The sequence below is a fragment of the Merops nubicus genome, unplaced genomic scaffold, assembly GCF_000691845.1.
Source record: "Merops nubicus isolate BGI_N331 unplaced genomic scaffold, ASM69184v1 scaffold6145, whole genome shotgun sequence".
Taxonomy (NCBI): domain Eukaryota; kingdom Metazoa; phylum Chordata; class Aves; order Coraciiformes; family Meropidae; genus Merops; species Merops nubicus.
This window is the reverse complement of record NW_008608890.1, coordinates 4646-24468: the sequence shown is the minus strand read 5'-3', so window position 1 is coordinate 24468 and position 19823 is coordinate 4646. Positions and strand designations below refer to the sequence as shown.

The window sequence follows — 19823 nt, the reverse complement described above, 5'->3', positions numbered from 1 at the left end:
GTGGTTTTCCCAAAGCTCAAGTTGTTTTTTTTTTTTTTTTTTTTTTCAGGTATAGCAAAGCAGCACCGTCATAGTTTCTGCATGGGAGAAGCAGCACTGGCCTATTCTTTCTAATCTTTGTCTAATCTTGATGTGAAAACTGCTTTGCTCCAGGTCTTGTGACTATCTGAGACATTTTTTACCATTTAGAGAACACTTAAAACAAACTGCATTCAGAATACAGAGCTGTAGAAACTTCAAAGTGACAAATGACATCCGCTGACATACATACTTATTTCTACTTCGGTATTCACTAACCATAAAATAAAAGTAATCTGAGGCAATAATGTTACTTTATGTAGTTTATGTTCTGACATGGGAAACAAGGGAATTGTACATGCTTGAATTTACAAAGTTTGTTTATATGCACTGAATATGTTTGAAGGGTTTATCACTTTCATTTGTTCGTGCAGTTTCAAATCATGCTAAAATCGGCTGCACCTGGATTTAAATCTAAAAATCTCTGGTCTTAGCTGAACAGGAAAATACAATTTTAATGCAGAAGTTAACTGTACTTAGTTGAGCTACAATTGCATGTACTATACTAAGCATCATTAAAGTAATGAAATTGCTAGTAATTTAAATGAGTACTTTTAACTAAAATAGTTAAACAGCAAAGATAGTTACCAGGACAACAGTTTGTATCACCTAAAAATGCCGTACTGTTATTTGGTTTGCCATATGGTTATGACATAGCTCAGCTGTTCTCTATGTTTAGATGCATTCTAGTTTTTGAATCTTGTAAAAGGTTCAGACTCTTTGTTAACAATGTTATCTACTTGGAAATATTTACCTCCCCCTTCATTAGGAAATAATTTAGGAATTTACCTGGTAGTAGTCACTACTGATGTTTTGAAGTATATAATGGGAATTGAAGCTCTTTTTTTCCCCTTAAGTTCAACAAAATGAAATTTTTTCAAAGGATTATGACAATAATTCTTTCCAATAGTAATCTTTTTATTTCTACTGAGCAGGTGTTTTTTAAACCTTCATACAATTTAAAATTGTGAGTTGAGGTTGATGAAAATTGTACATTGATCCTTTTGAGAGTAGACTTGTAGATGAACGCAGTGCATATTTCAGCTTACCATTGCATCACAAAATATAAATTTTAAAAATTATTTTCTTTGCCACCTTGGAAACTATCAGGATATTTAAATTTAATTTAGTTGTACATTTTTAAAATATTTTACTAGATGTATAGTGTTTAGAAAATATTTGTGAGCGGTTGTCTTTTGTGTTCTTGCTCATTTTTTGTTTTGTCTCCGAAAGCGATCTTCACACCTCACAAATGTTTTCTCTTGGGCTGGATGAAGGTGAATGTTGTCAATACTTTGAGAACAAAATGTCATTCTGGAAAGAAAACACAGAGTATATGTATAATGTTACTTTTTAGTGCTACTATTGATATAAAAGTGTGGTTTCTAGATACACTGAATATGACTTTCTTTATACTGTCTTTTACAGGAAGGTATATGATTACTTCCGTAGGCTTGTGAGGAAAGAGATGTATCTGGCTGTCATGTGATAGGTATGGAGTAAAAGGCATAGGCAACTTGAAAAGTCATTATGCCTCCATCTCTTTCTGGTATCACAGACAACATGCTATTCTCCATTGCATACCCTCACAGGGGTTTGGTCTCTCTTCTCAGTGACCATTGTCATTATTTCAGCTCTTACTATGACTACCAGGATTGCACTACTTGGCCTGTTAGTACTTAGCTGGACTACTAGCATGTAACTGTGAGGTTGCTTAAAAATCGGTTATGTAAGTTACTAACAACATTGGCAACTCCATATGTAACAGAAATATTTTCCATGTATGGAACTCAAATATGTTGGAATCTGGTATTTTATTGCTCATAATAGTCATTTGTTAACTAGTCGTTAAGTTTATGCTGTTATATTGTGTCTAAACATTTGTCACATAATGTAGCAAAGGAAAATTTAGCATGTGTATAAATATTACAAATGCTTTGAGGTGAAGGTACATGGAGATAAAGTATTGTTAACAGTTTGTTGAAATGCATGTGGGATAGCACAAGACAACTCAAAAATTGCCTTGTCTTTACCTTTTTTAATATTGAGTTTTCAAAATTATTAATTCATCAATCTTTTATGTTTGGTCTTTCCAAGAAGACCAAAATAATAATCATCCATTCCCCCCTCAAGCATTGATACAGTATTTCAACAGTAACACATCATTTCCATTCCCATGACAAGCCCAGATGGCAAAGAACAAAATCCAGTATGTACTCAGTATCCATTAAAAGCTTGATACAAACTCCCACATCTGCTTGCAGCAAAAAAAAAAAAACTTCTAAGGAGCATTAGGTACCTGAAGATACCAGCATCCTTTTTTGTTAGTATAGTAATTACCTACCTCAATTACCTGTGTTCTAGCATTTAAGTAGTACATCAGTAGTAACTGGCTCATGCCAATACTCTGTATTTAAACAAGGCTCTGTAATTTGTGGTGTATACTATGTTTTAATTTGCTTTGGCAGTTAGGGCAGTAATCATTTGGGATCATTGCTTTTAAAACAGAAGTAGATGTTCTAGATTTTTTTTTTTTTATAGGAGAAGCATGTATCAAATATTGGGTTAGGGGACTAAAATACCTACAAAATGCATTTTCAGGGGGACAAAACCCAAGAAAATATGATCCCTCCTTTGCATCCCAGCGCACTGAGCTTGTATGAAAATCTTTCTTCAATTTGTCTAATTTGTCTTCCCTGTCAGTAAGAAGAAGATGCAGCTTTGCCAATAAATACTGTTCCACAGAAAGTCTGCAACAGTTGTAACTGGTGCTGGTAAGGAAGAGACTAGCAAGGAAAAAATCTCCTCCTAAGACTGAGCTGCAGTTTTAAGGTAAGACATGCTTTTCTCATTAACCTTACTTAAACTGCTCAGTTAAAATTTCTGAAAGGATTAAAGCAGTGGGAATCATTACAAGTTTTGTTATTCTTTGCTTTGGCTGAAATTTTTCTGTGTGAATTAAATAATCAGTTTCAAAAGTATTAGTATTGCTGTATGTAGAGAACAAGGCCAATCAGACTTAGTGAAGCAGCTTCAATGCAATCGGCAGAGGAAAAAGAAAGAAAGAACAGCCACCCTCAAAGAAAGCACCCAAAACAAGCAAAACAAACAAAAAAAAAACACCACACCCCCAAACAGACATCAGTTTGGATTCATAATTCTATTTCTTCAGAAAACTGCTCTCTGATGTCAGAGTTCAGCTGACAAAATTTGTCACTGAATTCGTCCTATAGAAAGAAGCACAACCAGAATGCAAAAGATACTGTGAAATACCAGGGAAATTGTGGTATGTATAAGTATAGATAGTTGTCTTGTTTTCCAGGACTGCTCACATTCTGTGTGCCCACTGCAGAAATTTCAATGTCTGTAGCTGAAAATATGAATTCTACAGTCATATTCTTCATTCCATATACTCTTACACAGTCTGCACAGTGTAGTAATTCATTATGAACTATCAGACACTGTACTGACTCTTAAATGAATGAGACAAAAAAGGGAATTTTATTATAAACTTCTTAACTTCAATTAATAATCAGATGACTGTGGTTCTGCAGCTGATCCTTCTAATGAGGCTTTCAAGAATGGTAATGCTGAGTTTCTCTATGAAGAAAATATGGAAAGTCAAGTCGTTAAGATTTGGCATACTTTTGAGTAGGAAAGAATTTTTCATAGCCTTAGTGCTACAGTCAATGTTTACGTTACATAGTATCTTTTTTCTTTGAACATTCATGTGGTCCTCATGGATTGAAATAATCACATTCTAAAAGTCCATCAGAAACTGTTATCAGTTATTGTCATTAATTATGTAGAAAAAAATGCATTGCAGAACTTGTTAAAATTCTTCCTTGGATCTGTGTACTAACTCCTCTATCCTCTGTTTTGAAGTATTAACAAACATGCCACCCGAGGTTATTGTGTCTTAAACTCAAATAAGTGAGTTGTGAGCCAGAACATTTCACACTATCTGCTTCTGACCTGAGAACAAAGGAATTCTTTAAGAAACATAAAAATTGGGCAGTCTGATCTGAGGGTGAGGGAAGAAAGCCAGAAGTCGTACATGGATAAATTCACCACTGGTGAGAGTGCTGGCACTCAGATGCTTGTATTTGCACTAGCACAACCTATGTGCCAACCTTCTGTTTTGTTATTACAGAAAAACAGTGGTTTCATTCCACTTACTTTTGTTGTGTTTCCCCTGCTTTCACTTTTATTGTCTTCACTATAAGTCCCGGTCGACGGCTGCCTTTTGTCCATGGTATTATGGTTTGAACTGTGTCCCAGATATTTTTCCAAACTGCAGTTCCTTCCCATTTGAACTTGATCATTATTAGCTCACCAATATCAGTGTCCAGGGTGATGAGAAAAGAGCAGGTTTTATTCCCATTAATACCTTCAATTCTGCAGAAAACAAATGCAGAATAATGTCATTCTTATTATTATAGATTAAAGTGAAAAAAATAATATTTTCTTTTTAAAACCCAAGAAAGAGCTATTTCTTCCTTCTTCTCCAGGAGGGAACATTACTGTCTCTAGGATCCTCTTCCTCCAGGTGCATAAAGTGGTGAAATAGGACAACATGCTAGAAAAGTAGCAGAAGTAGGAGAGGCTTGAACAGCTGGTGAAGCAGTAGTAGTTTCTGATAGAAAAAGAAAAGGTTTCACATAATAGCATCTGCATCATTATGTCTTCTGTCTGGTAGAGCAAATACTGATTCACAGTTTTGCCTTTGCTTTTCTTAATATAGAAGTATCCATCATGGGAAATATCCAGAATTCTTTACCTTAATTACAGCTGCCTATTTATTTGTGGTTTAATTGATTAGACCTCCCTGTGTTAGCTATGGGATGGACCAAACATAAGTATACATGAGCATAAGTATATCTGAGCATACTTAATGCTCAGGGAAACTTCCAAGATTACTGACTTTGTTTTGGCTTTGTTTTTTTTTTTATGCAAAACCTGTATGAGCATTGTAAAAGTCTCTGATTTTTAGGGTGTATGGGTGAAGAGAGGACAATTTCCATTTCATTTAACTGTGCTAAACCATTTCGCTCATAGCGTAATTATGTACATGATATGCTATTATGTTAGTACCTTTTTCCTCACTTTTACAATGACAAGTAATATCAATACTCACAGTGTGATGGGCAGATTTTTAGCATCCTCCTTAGTGCCTGTCAGAGACATGGTAAAAGTTGGATCTATCTGCTTGCCTGGGATTTCATTGATGAAGTGGATCTTGAACTGGTAATGATAGACTGCAGAAAGGAGGAATTTGCAAAGTGATGAAATGAATGATCAAAGAAGAAATAGATTTCTCAGGCAAAAGTGTTTTGCCTTTCAGAGCAGGAACTGGATTGCTAATCCATTTTGTTCTTTTAAACAAATTTGTTGCAATTAGGACATATTTTTTCTTCTGATTGTTGCTATGCTGTGTAATCCCTTAAGGTCTGGGGCCCTGTTGCTCTATTTAAAAGGATGGAGAAAAAACTCTAAGCAGGGCTGAGTTCGCTTTGTAGGATAAAACATTCTTCCATGTGAAATATTTCATCTGCTCTGAAGTTTAATTGTTAAAATTTCTGTCAAGCTCTGTAATCACCAGACAAATCCTTATGACTGGACATGAGTAGATATGTATGATACAGACTGAAGACCTTATGCCATGTAGTCAGACTCTGATCAGCTAAAAGATTGCCCTGCAAAACAGATGACTCACCAACTTTCCTTGACCACATAATGATTCATTGTGTTTAACATGAACCCGTTAACAGTATGACCTTGTTCAAGCACATTACTATAAGATGTTATTAATACTTTTGTGATTTTATGGGTTTTTAGAACACTGTTTAGGTAGGACTTTTAACTGGATATGTTACAGATGCCTAAGAAATTATCAGCGTAGCAGTTTGACATTTGGTAAGCTACCAAAAAAAAAATTAAATCTCAAACCCTAACATACAGCTAAAGGCCACACAGATATTGTCAGCTAGATTTGTGTGTCCAAAACTCTTCTGTCTCATGATTCTAACAGCTACCTTCTTGATAAAACTGATATATTTAGGTGTTAATTAAGAAAACCCTAAGTAGTTTCTCTTTATAAAGACCACAATATTTGGAAAATTAGGGATGTTGTATTTATCCTTGCAGTGTGGCCAAGTTACACATGGGAAACTGTTCTGGTAAAGATTTATTAAATATATACGTCCACCATGAAAATATGTGTTTCAAAAGCTATATTTTTGTTGTTGTTTCATTGTTATTGTGTGCAGTGAACAACGCATTTTATTTTGAGAAGGTGTCACTCAAAACAAAATGGCAGATTCTTTGTTGCAAACTTCATGAAGACAAAGTAGGCAAAAAGGCTTGTTTACAGGTAACTTATACTACTATCCTGACTTCCTCTGAGGTTTTGTCCATGTAAAACTGATTTTTTTTGATAGAGCCTAGGCTTTTGTTGTGGTTATGATGTTCACTTTAAGGACAAAGGCAAGTGTATTATATAAAACCTCTGATTCAGAGTCCTGTCACAGATTTATTATAAATGTTAACTACTTTGTAACAACTATTTTTATTTGAACTTGATTAACATACATTCCAGAATATAATGCTAATATAACTTGAAACATCATTTTTTGTGAAGACACAAAGGATTGTGAAGTGTAATGATCAGTCTCCCAAATTTCTTCTATTTGGGCTTCTCACATGATCTTCAAACATTTCTTTGAAAAAAAGAGTGTTACAAACTTGACTTTATATGCGCCATCCCACAGTTGCTGCCTTGTTTGGGAACTTTTGTGAAAGGAAACCATTGTCTGGGGCACTGGTATCTGCATGTGCGCCAGGGACATTTTTTTTTGAAGCAAAACCAGTTCCAAAACCAAAAACGCAGCATGTTTCAAGTGTAAATAAAAGTCAGTGAGACACGGTTATTTTACCACAAGCTGAAACTTATCTCCGTGTCCAGCACAACACAGGGATCATAGTTCTGTGCCCAGGTGTGGTGGTTGTAGATGCCACGTCCTCAGAGCAATTCACTTTTCTGATTCTGACAGGGACCTAACTGTACTGCAGCAAAATTATATCAAGAATAAGACACGGCCTCTAGAATTTTTAAATCTAGTTCAAGTAGCTTCCTGAGGCATTTGAAGAAGTGTGCTCTGAGTACCAGCCAGGACTGAGCAGACTCCTCTAGTCATCACTGTATTTCACAGCTATGGTAGTGGAAGACTTTAGAAATTATTGTGAAAGTACCTGAATTTTTTTATTCTTTTTTAAATCTATGATATTGCAGTTGAGGACCGGGCAGTGTGGGGAAACAAGACGAGTAATACAAGTAGCATGTTTCCTCAGGATTGGAAGGCCCTTGAGTGCCAGGTGCACACTGTCGACATTTCAGCACTCCTGCCCATCCCCAGCGTCTAAGGTGGGGCACACGGGGGCTGACCCCCCTCTGGCTGCGCCAGGCAGAAGGGGCCAGCCCTGCCACGGGGGAGGGCTGAGGGACACGCGGCCCCACCCGCGCTGCGAGCGGCTGCTCCTTGTCTGATGGCCGGGAAGGGCAGGTGTGAGGAGCAGCGCCGGGCACTGAGAGCCCCTTGGAAGAAGTGTCCCTGCCGCTCGTCCCACAGTCCTGCTTGTCCTTGCTTGAAAACTTTAAAGTGGACTTTAAACTTCCTGCTGGCAGCTGGGTGTCGGCTCAGCAGCAGCAGTTGCCTCCTGAGCTCTGATGGTCCAGTTGTCATCAGCTGAGGGCCAGGCCCGCGCCATTTTGTAATGGAGGCCAGGTAGGCCTCAATTCCCTGTCAGACTGCTTCCTCTCTGCCTGGTAATACGTGCAAGAAACCACATAGTTTGTCTCCCTGAGCTTAGAAAATTGTTACTTTGTGGTCTCAATAAATTAATGCAGATAAAGTTACAGAGTACCAGTCAGTTTTAGTGCTTCAGTTCCACCTTGTAAAAGTCTGTGCTATTCTGTTGTCTATCCATTATTTGAAAAGTAATAATTTGTATGCCTTCTTGTAGACTTGATTACAGATAAAATTTGGGCAAATTTGGAACGGGTGGTTTTACAGGCCTCCCAGAGCAATTATGCTGCTTTTTTGGCTTGGCTGTATGCCTGCATATGTTGTAACAAACTCGCACAGGCCAGTTGTAGGAAAACCCCCTAGATAGGACCTGAAGCATATCTGAGGCCTCAAATCCACAGTTAGCCTGTGGCAAGCATGGGGCACACTTTTTCTCCACAGAAATATTGTCAGGATCTTGATGAAGGGGCATCAAGACAGCCTACCAGATTTCTCAGTTGTCTCAGCAAATTGATTATTCCCATAGATTTTGTAAGCTTCAGTAAATGAGTAAATAGGATCACAAAGCTTAGGCTCATTCTCACACTTTGTGATCTATCTGGAGACTGTAACAAGTATTCACACAAACCTTTGAAAGGCATATGTGCTCTTGTTTTCAAAAAGAGTTGTCTGCTTTTGGGGACTCTTTCCTCCCTGATGTTGTAGCCTAGAGTGTTGCACCGGTTCTTTCTACAGCTGAGGCACAATCCTTTGTTGAAAGTGTTGATGTCGTTGCACCAGTATGCTGTGCTTTGTTTATCTTTGTGAAGCAGAGAGTCGATGAACAAATGAACTGACCTCTCATGGGCACATTTCACAGTTTGAGTGATGCCTGAAAAAAATGCAAGCAACAAAATTTTGCACATCGTTATTCCTCTTCACCATTTCAACTGCAGGGGAGTACAATAACCAACTATAAACATGTACAGTTTTTTCCCCCACCCTCTTTACTACTACAACACCGAGATTTTGCCTCATAAGTCACACATTGCAGCAACTTTACTTTTAGGGCAATCCAAAAGTAGTTCAGCTGAATCTACATGATAATAAAATTGTATAATTTGCTGCTTAAACTTCTCTAGCCTAACTGTTTAAAAATGTAAATATGAATCTTGATTGTCCTGGCTCTTTTGGTCAATATGAAATACAGTATGAGGCTACATGCAGACTTTCAGATCATGCCACACTGAAGACAGCAATCTCATTCTGATTGGTTGAACACTCTTGTCTTTTGGGTGCTTACACATTAATGTCATATTTTGTTCCTGTCAGAGTGAGAAACTTGTTGAATAGAATTTCGCTTGCAGCTACTACTGAGGAAAAAGGAGCAAAAAATTGTATTAAATATTTTTTTAATTATTAAATTAATAGACCTGCTTTTTCAAGAAGGAAGTATATTTTTCTTCCTAAGGTGTCATCATATTGAGAAAGGTATTTTCTTCTGTGTAATCAGGATATATCACAATGGACTGTTTTTATGTCTTTATGGCAAGGTTTCTAGCTGATGCTTGGTTTCACATTTGAAAATTAATTACCTGCTAACCAATAAGGCCTACTTTTAGATAATGTGGTGATAGTTGAAAAGTATTTTTGCAATGCAGTATGATGGGTGAACAGTACTCTTCTGGGTTTTTTTCACTGAAGAGTTCTGATTGTCACTGTGTATCAGTACCTTATATTTTTTCAGTATGTTGTATCAGTTTCTCTGTATGTTTGCATTGAGGCAAATTACATACAGAAGCTTATTTCCAAAACCTTGCCTGGAAGACTGGCAGTCATATCCTAGGGAGAGCAACATCTGTGGAGCTGAAGGATGGGGAGTTGCGAAAAGGTGAATTAAAGAGGTGAGTAGTACAGCCCTGTATTTTATTTCATTTGAAATAATCGCACACTAGATGAATCTGGCTTAATTAGAATAAGTTTCTCATTTCCTGTACTGAATAATTTCAAAGATATCTGGTTTAGCAGAAGTGCTTGACAGCAGGACGCTTCTGGCCTTGTTTTCAGAAGTGCTAGATGGCAAGTTTCCTTACTAGAGTCAGTAAGAACAGTTTTAACTCAACACATGTAAAAATCAGATAACTTATTTCTAGAAAAGAAATATTCTTGTTTATAATGGGAGATGATGCTCCCATTAGGTACTGTTGAAGACCATAGAGATACAGGTGAAGTTTCCCAGAGGTGCTGCCACTGCAGCTGCAGCGCTGCTTCCCGTTTCGTGCCGTCGGTTCTTACCAGTGATTCCATAGTGTGCAATGTGATTATACAGATGCATGATGTGGCAGCCAGGCTGAAAGGTGCCTCCATTGGGATAAAAGTCAAAATGAGCCACGGGCTGCTTGATGCCAACGCTGAGACCCATGTGCTGTTTAGTGAATGTATGAATTGCATCTACAAAGTTTGCATCATCTGGAGATAAACGGTCTGTTGGTGACATTCCTTCAAACAAAGGACCAGCAGGGTCAAGGCCTGCAATAAATGCAAATAATCCAGTTGTGATATAGTGCAGATGGGCTGCTCTTTTACTGTTAGGAGAAAAGTCTCTGATAAATATTTTAAAACAAACAGCACTGGTTCTTTACAAGGTCTTTCACTGATAGAAGCGCTGCTAGGAACACTTGCTCTGCAGAGGGTACATGGTTACACCAACAGGTAAAGTAAACACAGGCACTGTAATAAATGCACAAGGACACAGGCCCAGAGATAGGTATGTTTGTTAGAGACAAACTATGCTCACTACTGCTTTGTCACTTGAGGGATGTTTGTTCTTTCATACTCTGTAGGTCATGTGTTTCAGAGGCCCTTTGGAAGATACCAGTCCCACAACACGGTTGACTTTTAGCCCACATTTGGGACATGAAACTTTATAAAGCTTCGCTTATTGCTTCGAAGAGCTATATGTCTGATAGATGTTGTTAATAATTTTTCAACCTCAAAAGTCTTCCAGGCAATTACAGTTTTCATAAAAATAATATTCCACTTCTAGTTCTGCTAACTTTTAGTTTGCTAGATACTTCTGTATAGTTGGGACCTGATTTAGGGAAAAGGACTGCCTGCGTAGTTTAAAACTGCCTTTACTTTTAGGGACAAGCTGCTAAATTTGACATTCTTCAGTTGGTACTGTGGAGTAGTAGTTGCATATATGTAACTGGCCGAGAATAATAACACAGGCTATAATGCCAGATGTCACCCTGACAGCACGCGTTTCCTTTTATTTTTAACAGCTTTTATCACTATGAATTTTTTTGAGCTTATTGTTACAAATCTAAATAATTTTACTGAAGAATGCATATAGCTATTACAACAAATAACATGTTTTAATGTTTTTTTACTATCCATTATTGAGGTTTGATGTACTGATGGGGTATGAACAAGCAGCACTGATGAACTGAGTCCATCAGTGTATAAACAAGGGCAATATCATGGCACGTGTAAAATCAGCTTCTTGGCATGCAGACACCATCACACAGGCTGATTGTATAAACGAGTAGGGTATGTGGCAATGAATGCAAGATCAGAACTGGGACTTGCAAATACAGTCATGAGTATCACTCCCAGATCAGGTTCAAGTAAAATGTTTTCTCTGATAACTTAAATGTAGCTGATGTAGGCCTTGTATAAAATGCACTTCTGGTTTGGGATTGATTTTTTTCTTTTGTTTTTAAGCTGTCACTATGCGTTAGATGTGGTATTGTATACAGTATATCAATAACCTTATAAATGTATTTTTGTTACGCTCATAATTAGTACAGTTACAAAAAATTACAGAAAGTTGAAAATGCCAGAAGTCAAAAGAGTCAAGTGTTATGGTTAACTTTGTTCCCTTTAAGCACTTATTAGACATACGCTAATGATATGCTGCTTGTAAAATATAATCCAGGACTATAATTTTTGCCACAGGAGAGCTGACTTCAGTCCACTGCATGAGCAATGTACTACAATTGAAAGCTCAAGCATAGTTAGAGAAGTTCCTTGACGTAGTTTTCTTTTTAAAATGATTCACCAACGGCGAACAGTGCGTTTGAATAGCTTTGGGTCGAGATAGTGACCAAAGATCCAACACTGGTGGTTAACGTTTAGTTTAAGTTGTTACTGGGGACGGACACAAGATAAATTCATGCAGCTTAAATCTTTGGTTTATGATTTGTAGACCTCATGCTGATGTACTCTGTGTGTCATAATTTAGACTGAGGGTAGCGAAGATCAAAGGTATAAATACTGTGATACTTCATTTTTAAAAGTGTTTTCTTAAATTTTCTAAATCTAATTTCTAAGCCAATGGGATGAAACTTATGGACTGTGGCAATTACTGCTATTCAACAGATAAATACTGGTATCACATTAATATGTCAAATATCTAAGTAACGTAAATCTGTTTACTGCCACATTTCTTAAAGTTGTAAGTTTTTTACCTGTAATTCTTCCAATCTTAGTTGTACCACTGATATAACTTCCAGCAAATCCTGAAACATGAGCTCCTAGGCTGTATCCAATTAGATGAGCATTGCTTCTGGAAAACTGAATGGATTCCTGGAAGATAGCAGCAGCTTGATTTAAATACAGAAAATGTGAAAAGTAAATGGTGAAATACTTGTGACAAGCCCAGAATGTCATGAATTACAACACAAGAAATTTGTGTGTTGACGATGTAGGTCAGCTGAGGCACATAGATCATGCGCTAAATTTATTCACTAGCTGAATGTTATTCCTTCCATCCTTTTCACGTGGCAGGAAAATGCCCTGCATTTGGGCACTGCTCCTTATGTGCTATGCTCAGGAAAGCTTCAACACAGATAGCAGGACTTGTCTTGCTGTTTGTTGCAAGTGATACCAACATGTATTGCCTTTTGTCTGCAGCATTTGACTTTCCTTTGACTATAAAATGGGTATCTGTCCTTAACTTCAGTGTCAAACGATTCTTTGTAGAAAGTGCCTTGTTTGTTTGTTTTGTTTGTTTGGGGTTTTTTTTTGCCTAAGATTTTGTCTAATTTGGCACAAGCCAAATTAGAAGCTAAAGTATCAAAACATTGATCAGACATGCCATGTGATAGAACAGTGACATTTCTGGACTGATTTGTACAAAACTGGGTGTCTGAACTGAAACAAACCTATAAAAGCAGAATTGGCCTCAGGCCTATTTTTTTATTTTTTTTTTTATTTTTTTTTGCGAAAGGCAAACCTCAGTTTTAATGTAATTGTGGATATTGCCTGTCCCAGTGGAATGACTTTCAGTCTTAATACTGGTCTTTTGTGAAGATGAGGTGAAACTTGGCAGTTCTCTGAGAGAGGCAGCTCTTAAAAATCACAAGATCTGACCAACTTTCTTGGCAGATGTTATTGAGATGGATGCTATTGAGACTTACTGATCATGGCCTATTAACTCTTGGACTAAGAGCACCAAGATTTAGTTTATTTTTATTAAAATGTTAGCACTGAGGATTTTGTTACATCCATTGATGTTCTGATATTTCAAATACTTGTCTGCCTGTAAGCAGACAGAAGCATAGGAGAAAGATAGTTATGGGAGTTGGAATGAGGAGGTTTTTAACTGTTGAACTCAGGAGGGGTGCTTCTCAACAGAAGGAAGGTTTACTGCTTGAATATGCTCCACTGAATGCTGTGAAAATTTATGGTATATTTAAATCCTGGAACATACAATGGTACAAGAGAAGCTACCTACAATGCTGGAGCAAGGAGTCATTTATTGAAGTTTCAATTTGTTTGTTGACACTGGAGAAATCACAGGATGTTTTTATTGTTGACAGTGTGGTGATGGCCTCCTGGGAACTGAACAAAGTCCACTGTCTGATTCATTCAATAATTAAACAGCTTCAAAATATTAATTTAGGCTTCAGAAACTTAAATGACATTTGACCAGGAGCTGAAGTTTCTTGTAACGTACAACAAAGGATAATGATATTTTGTGCCTATTGTCCCTAGCTGGGCATGTTATCTGACAACTTCTAGCCCTGCCATTCCTGTTGAAAGCAGCTTAGCCCTTGTTATTAGCTACAAATCTTCCAGCTTTGCAGTATACTTCCCTTCCATTTTGGGCCTCCCCATTTCTAAGTCAATGTATTCAAAAAATTGTTGTTAGGTACAGAAGTATAATTTCATTTCAAGTTAAGCAACTTAAATGAGTACTAGAGACAGGTGAAATAAGAGTTGCTCAGGATGCCTGGTTTGTATGAGTGGTTCTCATTCTGGTGTTTGCTTTCTGCCTTTTCTTAGTGCTGGAGACCAGTGATGCCTTGCAAACGTGACTTCTTTGCAGCCTTTTCAATCCAGCCATGGCCACTGCTCCCTATATAGCAGGCCTTTGGATGACTAGTCAGTACATTAACATGGCTCTGTACTCACTACTACCTCCATGTCATATGTTTTGTGATGCATGTCTGTCCTTGTAAAAGGTGACCCTTTACATTCTAGATCTCAAAGCCATTGTTTTACAGTAATCTTTGGGGAACTAAGGAAAAAATCACAAGAAAATTTCATGCTTGAATTCTACCTTAAAAGCAGAAATTAAGCACAGATAGCAAAAGGCCATTTTACTGAATTAACAACTTGCAAATGATGATGTGTGCCTACTTTCAAAGTGTGGGACTCTGTCAGCTGTCTGCACATATGCTAACTGAAAAGCGACAGCAGCATGAAATTATATTGCCTCTAAAGATATATCGAAATATTTTAATGAACAAGACCACTTGCTTTTTCCTCTTGTATAATGGAAGTTTTATGAAGTTCCATGAAAATTTATGGAAGAAAAATTTGCAACATATTAAAGAAACAGAAGTGGTTGAAGTGAACAGTGTTAACCAGCAAGGTATTTCGGAAAGGTGGTAGAAGCATAAAAGCAGGTAAACAGGTCTTTTCCAAAGAAAAGTGTGTTGATCTGGGGGTCTTACCTCCAGCCATTCCAGAAAGTGTGCTATCTCCTGTCCTATGTAGCGTGTATTCTGTACAGCAATGGGATAGTGCTGGTGAGCAAATGTGAGCCAGTCTGCAACGATCACATTAATTTGTTTGTGCTGAGACTTCAGAGCTGCTGCCATTTTCCAAATCCAGCCTTCTAACATCCCGTCCACCTGTTTTATTCAAAAAAAAAAAAAGGGGGGGGGAGGAAAAATAGTGTTGAAGAAAGCATTCTCTGCGAAAAGGAAACAAAAAATCCTAATATAAATAAGGAGGGCTAAATGCTGATAACTAGATTTTAGGGACTTCAGCCTGAGAGCCTTTGGATTTTGGTGGACAAAAAAACTGAATTAGTTTAATAACTGTATAATTTGTCTTATAATACAAACTCTTATCAGCAAAATTATGTCCCTAAATATTTTCACTCATCCTGAGAGAATTGTTATTACTGATTAAAAAAAGAGACAGAAATGCCCTGAAAATTTCTGATTTCACTCAAGAGCATCTCTCCCTATAAGTTTAAGCTAAAACAGTTGCAGAGGCAGGGAAGCTGGAGGGTTGCAGAACCAATGGGCATTTACCTTCTACAGTCCTTCCATTTTGAGATCTGCTTTTTTTTTTTTTTATCTCTTGTTTTAATGACATGATCACAATTTTCTTGCTAGCACGAAAGACTGTTTCTGATTAGATGAACCAGAATTATTTAATCTGTCAGGTTTAATTGTTGCTCTATCTGCATGCATTTCCTCAACTCATCAAATATCCTTATCTCTTCTGCTGTTTTCACAGAATTTGGGAGTTTCTGCTCTGGGTTTCCATATGTATTCCTCTAAGAGCCAAACATGTCTGCTAGTTAATACAAATTATGAACTTCAACGGCAGCAGCCTCATGTCCATGGTTTGTCTTTGAGGAGTGCATTTGAACAAAATATTGCTTGGGAGGCTTGGCTAGTGCAATACAGGGCATTATTTCATCCACAGTCAGCTCTGCTTTAAGAGAGTTATATGCATCAAGGTGTTGCTCAAAGTTTCTCTGCAATTCTGCAGATATGTAAGAAAGATCCATTTTGCTACCTTACATGATGTGGCTCTATGAGAATCAAGGCTCTATTAAAATGACATTATTTAGTATCCTGCCTTTTCTTTTGTTCCTTTTTCACCTGAGAAGCTGATCAAAAGTCACGTAGAACTGCTGTTTCTTAAGAAAGATTTTTGTAGTTTTGGTGTTTGGCTTTTTTTGGTGTTTTGTTTTGTTTTTTTTTTTACAGTTTAACTGAAGCAGTTTAGTGGTAAATCATTGATACTGGAGGCTTCATTTTCAGCTGAAGGGACTTATAGAGAAGTTCTCTTTAAAGGTGTATCTTTGAGAAAGGTGTATCTTTGAGAAAGGTGTAGGCGGATTGTGTGCACTTCTTTTCACTATGTCTGGTAAATATCTGACATCAGCATGTTAATTCAGCTCCTTGTTTGAACTCTGCTGGCTTTAAACCAGGACTAAGTCTAATCCTTGGCATGGGACTTCCATATGAAAAATTGCTTGGAGACTGTTCCTTCAGAATCTCAGTGGGGAATGTTCCACTTCGTATTATTTCTAGCCATGATTGCTACCAAGGAAATCCACCATCTTTCTAATCACAACCTTTCTTCTGAAGCTACTTTTGGCACTAGCATAATGAGAAGGAAAGTATATCAAACCAGATGTAGTTTGAATTAAAAATAAAATGTGAGTTCATACCGACCAGCCATGGACTATCATCACCAGAGGAAGAGAGGCATTGAAACTGCATTTGTCAAGAGTCTCCAACTGATTAAAAAAAATTTGACAGCCTTCTTCAGTTGTATCTGTATAGAGACGGAATTTGGTTTCTAAGTTTTGCTGATCTTTCCTTGTTCTAGTGTGCTGATTCTGCGATCCCAGTGCCTCTGAAATGAAATTCATAGCAGTCATAATAGGATGAAACCTAAAACCTGACAAAGATACTAGTGAAACACAGTTTATAAGATGGAGTGAACTAGTACGATTTAAATTCTAGCTATGTATAATTTCTGCGCACTCCAGGTTGGGCCAAAGTTGTACATTTTGGATCAAAAACTTCTCTCTTTCAAAGTTTGACCTGGTCTAGATGTGTCTCAGAGTCCACCTATGTGAACGCTAGCAGTTACACAGGACACACTGATCTGTTGGCAACAGGCCCTTATCAAATGCATGAGTATTGTAAAAACACAGTGCAGGCAGTCTGACAGCGTCAGTGCGTGCGCAGGCAAGCACATGCGTAGGCTTTTAGCTCTCCAGGCCCTATCTCACTAATGTGCATCTGCTAGTAATTGCTGTGCAAGCATCATTACACTAAAATAAACGTTTTATTCAGAGTTATAATTCTGCTTAGAGACTTAAGTGACTGCTTAAAACTATTAGACCACATCATAAATTATTATTTTTCTCTAAAAAGGCAAGATGAGTTGATGTTGTTCTAGTTGTAATGTTTTGGGTGGTTTCATTTTCAGATAAAGTATCTTGGCATGTGTAGGACAGTGTTTTCAGAAGTGTATATTCAGTACCTTGGGATGGTATCTGTATTTCAAAAAGTAGGGGCAGGATAAACTCTGGTCTCTTCAATATTATGAGCATAGAAGGAAAACCACGAATAGAGAGAAATTGCTGAAAAATTGAGTAAAATAAACAGAAGCTTATGAAAAGCACATTGTGAACATGCAAGCCTGGTGTTTCTTTCTGTGAAGACTTCGGACCTTTAATTTACTTGAAAATAATCCATCTGATGAATTACTGCTTAAGGTGAAAAAAATAGGGATTGGTAGAAGAAAAGTTGGCATATGATGAACTAGCCAAATGAGATGTTACAATTGTGTTGGAAAAGAAACTTTTAGATTGGACAGAGTTTACTAATAAAACTCCTTGGGGGCTGTTTTTTGGCTAACGTTGTTTTAGTATTTTCCTTAAAGAAGCAGGCAGGAAAGGTACAAAACTAACAAAATTTGGGAGGCATTTGCTAATACTGAGGAGACCAAAACATTAAATAGGAAGAACTAGATAACCTTGAAAATGAAGAAACAGGTAGAAATTTCATACTATCAAGTGCAAGGTCATAAAACTGATAGAAAATTTTCTATAAATGGGGCTCATAAATAGGAAGTGACATAATAGTAAAAAAGCTTGACTGTCATAATCAATAACAAAACTTGAGTATGAGTCACTGCTGTGATTTGGCTGTGAGAAAGGAACATATAATTCCGAGAGGCATCAAGAAAGATGATTTTGATAGGAAGAGAGAATGTTGGTGCTAGTAACTTAGGGCAGTTATCCACATACCGAACTGTGTGCATAGCTCTCATTACCAAGCTCAGGTGATGCCTGATTACTAAGTGTAAGCTGCTAACAGCTGCTCAGCAGCACCACTAAAATGGACAGGCAGGAGGCTTTTGTATTAATTAGACCTAATAAATCATGAAATATGCTCAGAGGCAAAAATGAAGTATTTCATTCACTAAGAAGTTTAAATGATCCGTGTTGGAACAGAACTCGCAGTAGGTAAATTTTAGTTCTTATATTTTTATTGCATCTTATATTTTTATTGTTCTTTATAACATTAATCTTAGAAATACTGTATTGTATCTTATCTTGTAAGTCAGCACATTGTTTTTTGTGTACATCACAGCTGTAGGTCTTTTCAGAAAACATCGAAAATCATAGCATACCAATTTCTATACTGTATCTGCAAATGCTTCCTGAGGTTCTATGGTATTGATAAGATTTTTGTAATTTACAAAGTTCTTCTGAAACATTTACACATGGGCTTTTCTCATGCAAGTGTATGTAATGATGGGAAACTCCCATATTTATAAATTTGCAGTAATAGCATCTTAAAATGCACAGTACAAATGAACCCTAATGGGAAAACATGCTGGTTTTAGATCAAACTGTATTTTTGCCACGTGTCAATCTTGTTACAAACTTTATTTATGTTTTTATTTTAGTATGATGATAAAACATGATACAAACAGCATATTTAATTTGATTAAATGAATGGCAGTTCTGGCAAAAAAGCTCCCAAACTGAGCAGCGCTGGACATGCACTTTTTTCTATTTGTCCCTAATTATTGTAAATTTTAAATTACTCCAGTCCATGTTATGTTTCATAGGTAGGAGATGCTGGCAGAAAGTTGCTCAACCTTTTAAAAGACCTGGGATTTTAAAAGCTTCAAAGATAGTGAGAGTTTAGTTGTCAAAATGCTTAGCTTCAGTGTCTCACGTTGTTCTTTAATGGTACTTTTAACTGGTGCCTCTGGCTAGGACTAAGTCTGATCATTTCTCTGTTAACATCTACTTAAGAGCATTTCCGTTGGATTTTTTTTCTGGCAGAACACTCAGTTTCTAAAAATATCATTATTAACAGAAATCTTTATAAAGACATGGAAATTGGAAAGAGTTTTAACGATGATATTCTTAACCTCCAGTTTATTCAGGCTTTGGTGAGTTGTCTTCACACAAAGATAAACATTGTAATCTGTTTTTAGCACAAAAAGAAAAAATAACGTGTGCCTATTCCATTGTATACATCCTTTCTTTGTTTTATGCCTTGTGTTCATTTTCTTTTTGCTCAGTGTTTGTGCAATGCAAAGGCATTTTGTCTATCCCCATCTTGTGTGTACCACAACGTATTACTGAAAATGAGTCTAATCATAGCTCTTTTCTTTATACATCAACTGAAAGTGTTGTGGTGCTTTAATGGGTGAGCTTTTGGCTTCCCAGTAAGTCTGAGGAAATTAAAAATACAGTTTGAACTTCTTCAAGGCTGTCAAAAGTTAAAAGTTCCAATAGAATCTGTTGTGTTATTAGACAAAGAACTGCTTTGATCCGTTAATCCGTGTAATGGCGTGGGGAAGGAAATAGGCTGAAGAGCTAGGCTTCTACAGCAAGCTCTTGCTTAAAAGGTCATCCCAGCAACATTCTCTAAAGGAACAGCAAAGCTT

General features: G+C 37.0%; 1 protein-coding gene across 1 annotated transcript; it reads right to left on the bottom strand.

Annotated features, from left to right (window-relative positions):
• Positions 1–1279: 1279 nt before the first annotated feature.
• LIPC (lipase, hepatic) lies at positions 1280–19237 on the bottom strand. Its single transcript, XM_008940393.1, has 9 exons — positions 19186–19237; positions 16570–16814; positions 14828–15007; positions 12335–12452; positions 10158–10391; positions 8512–8754; positions 5216–5336; positions 4258–4476; positions 1280–1392 (listed from the first exon to the last, which is right to left on the bottom strand). The coding sequence occupies exons 1-9, from the start codon at positions 19235–19237 to the stop codon at positions 1287–1289; spliced, it is 1518 nt and encodes a 505-aa protein (XP_008938641.1). The 3' UTR covers positions 1280–1286.
• Positions 19238–19823: the final 586 nt, after the last annotated feature.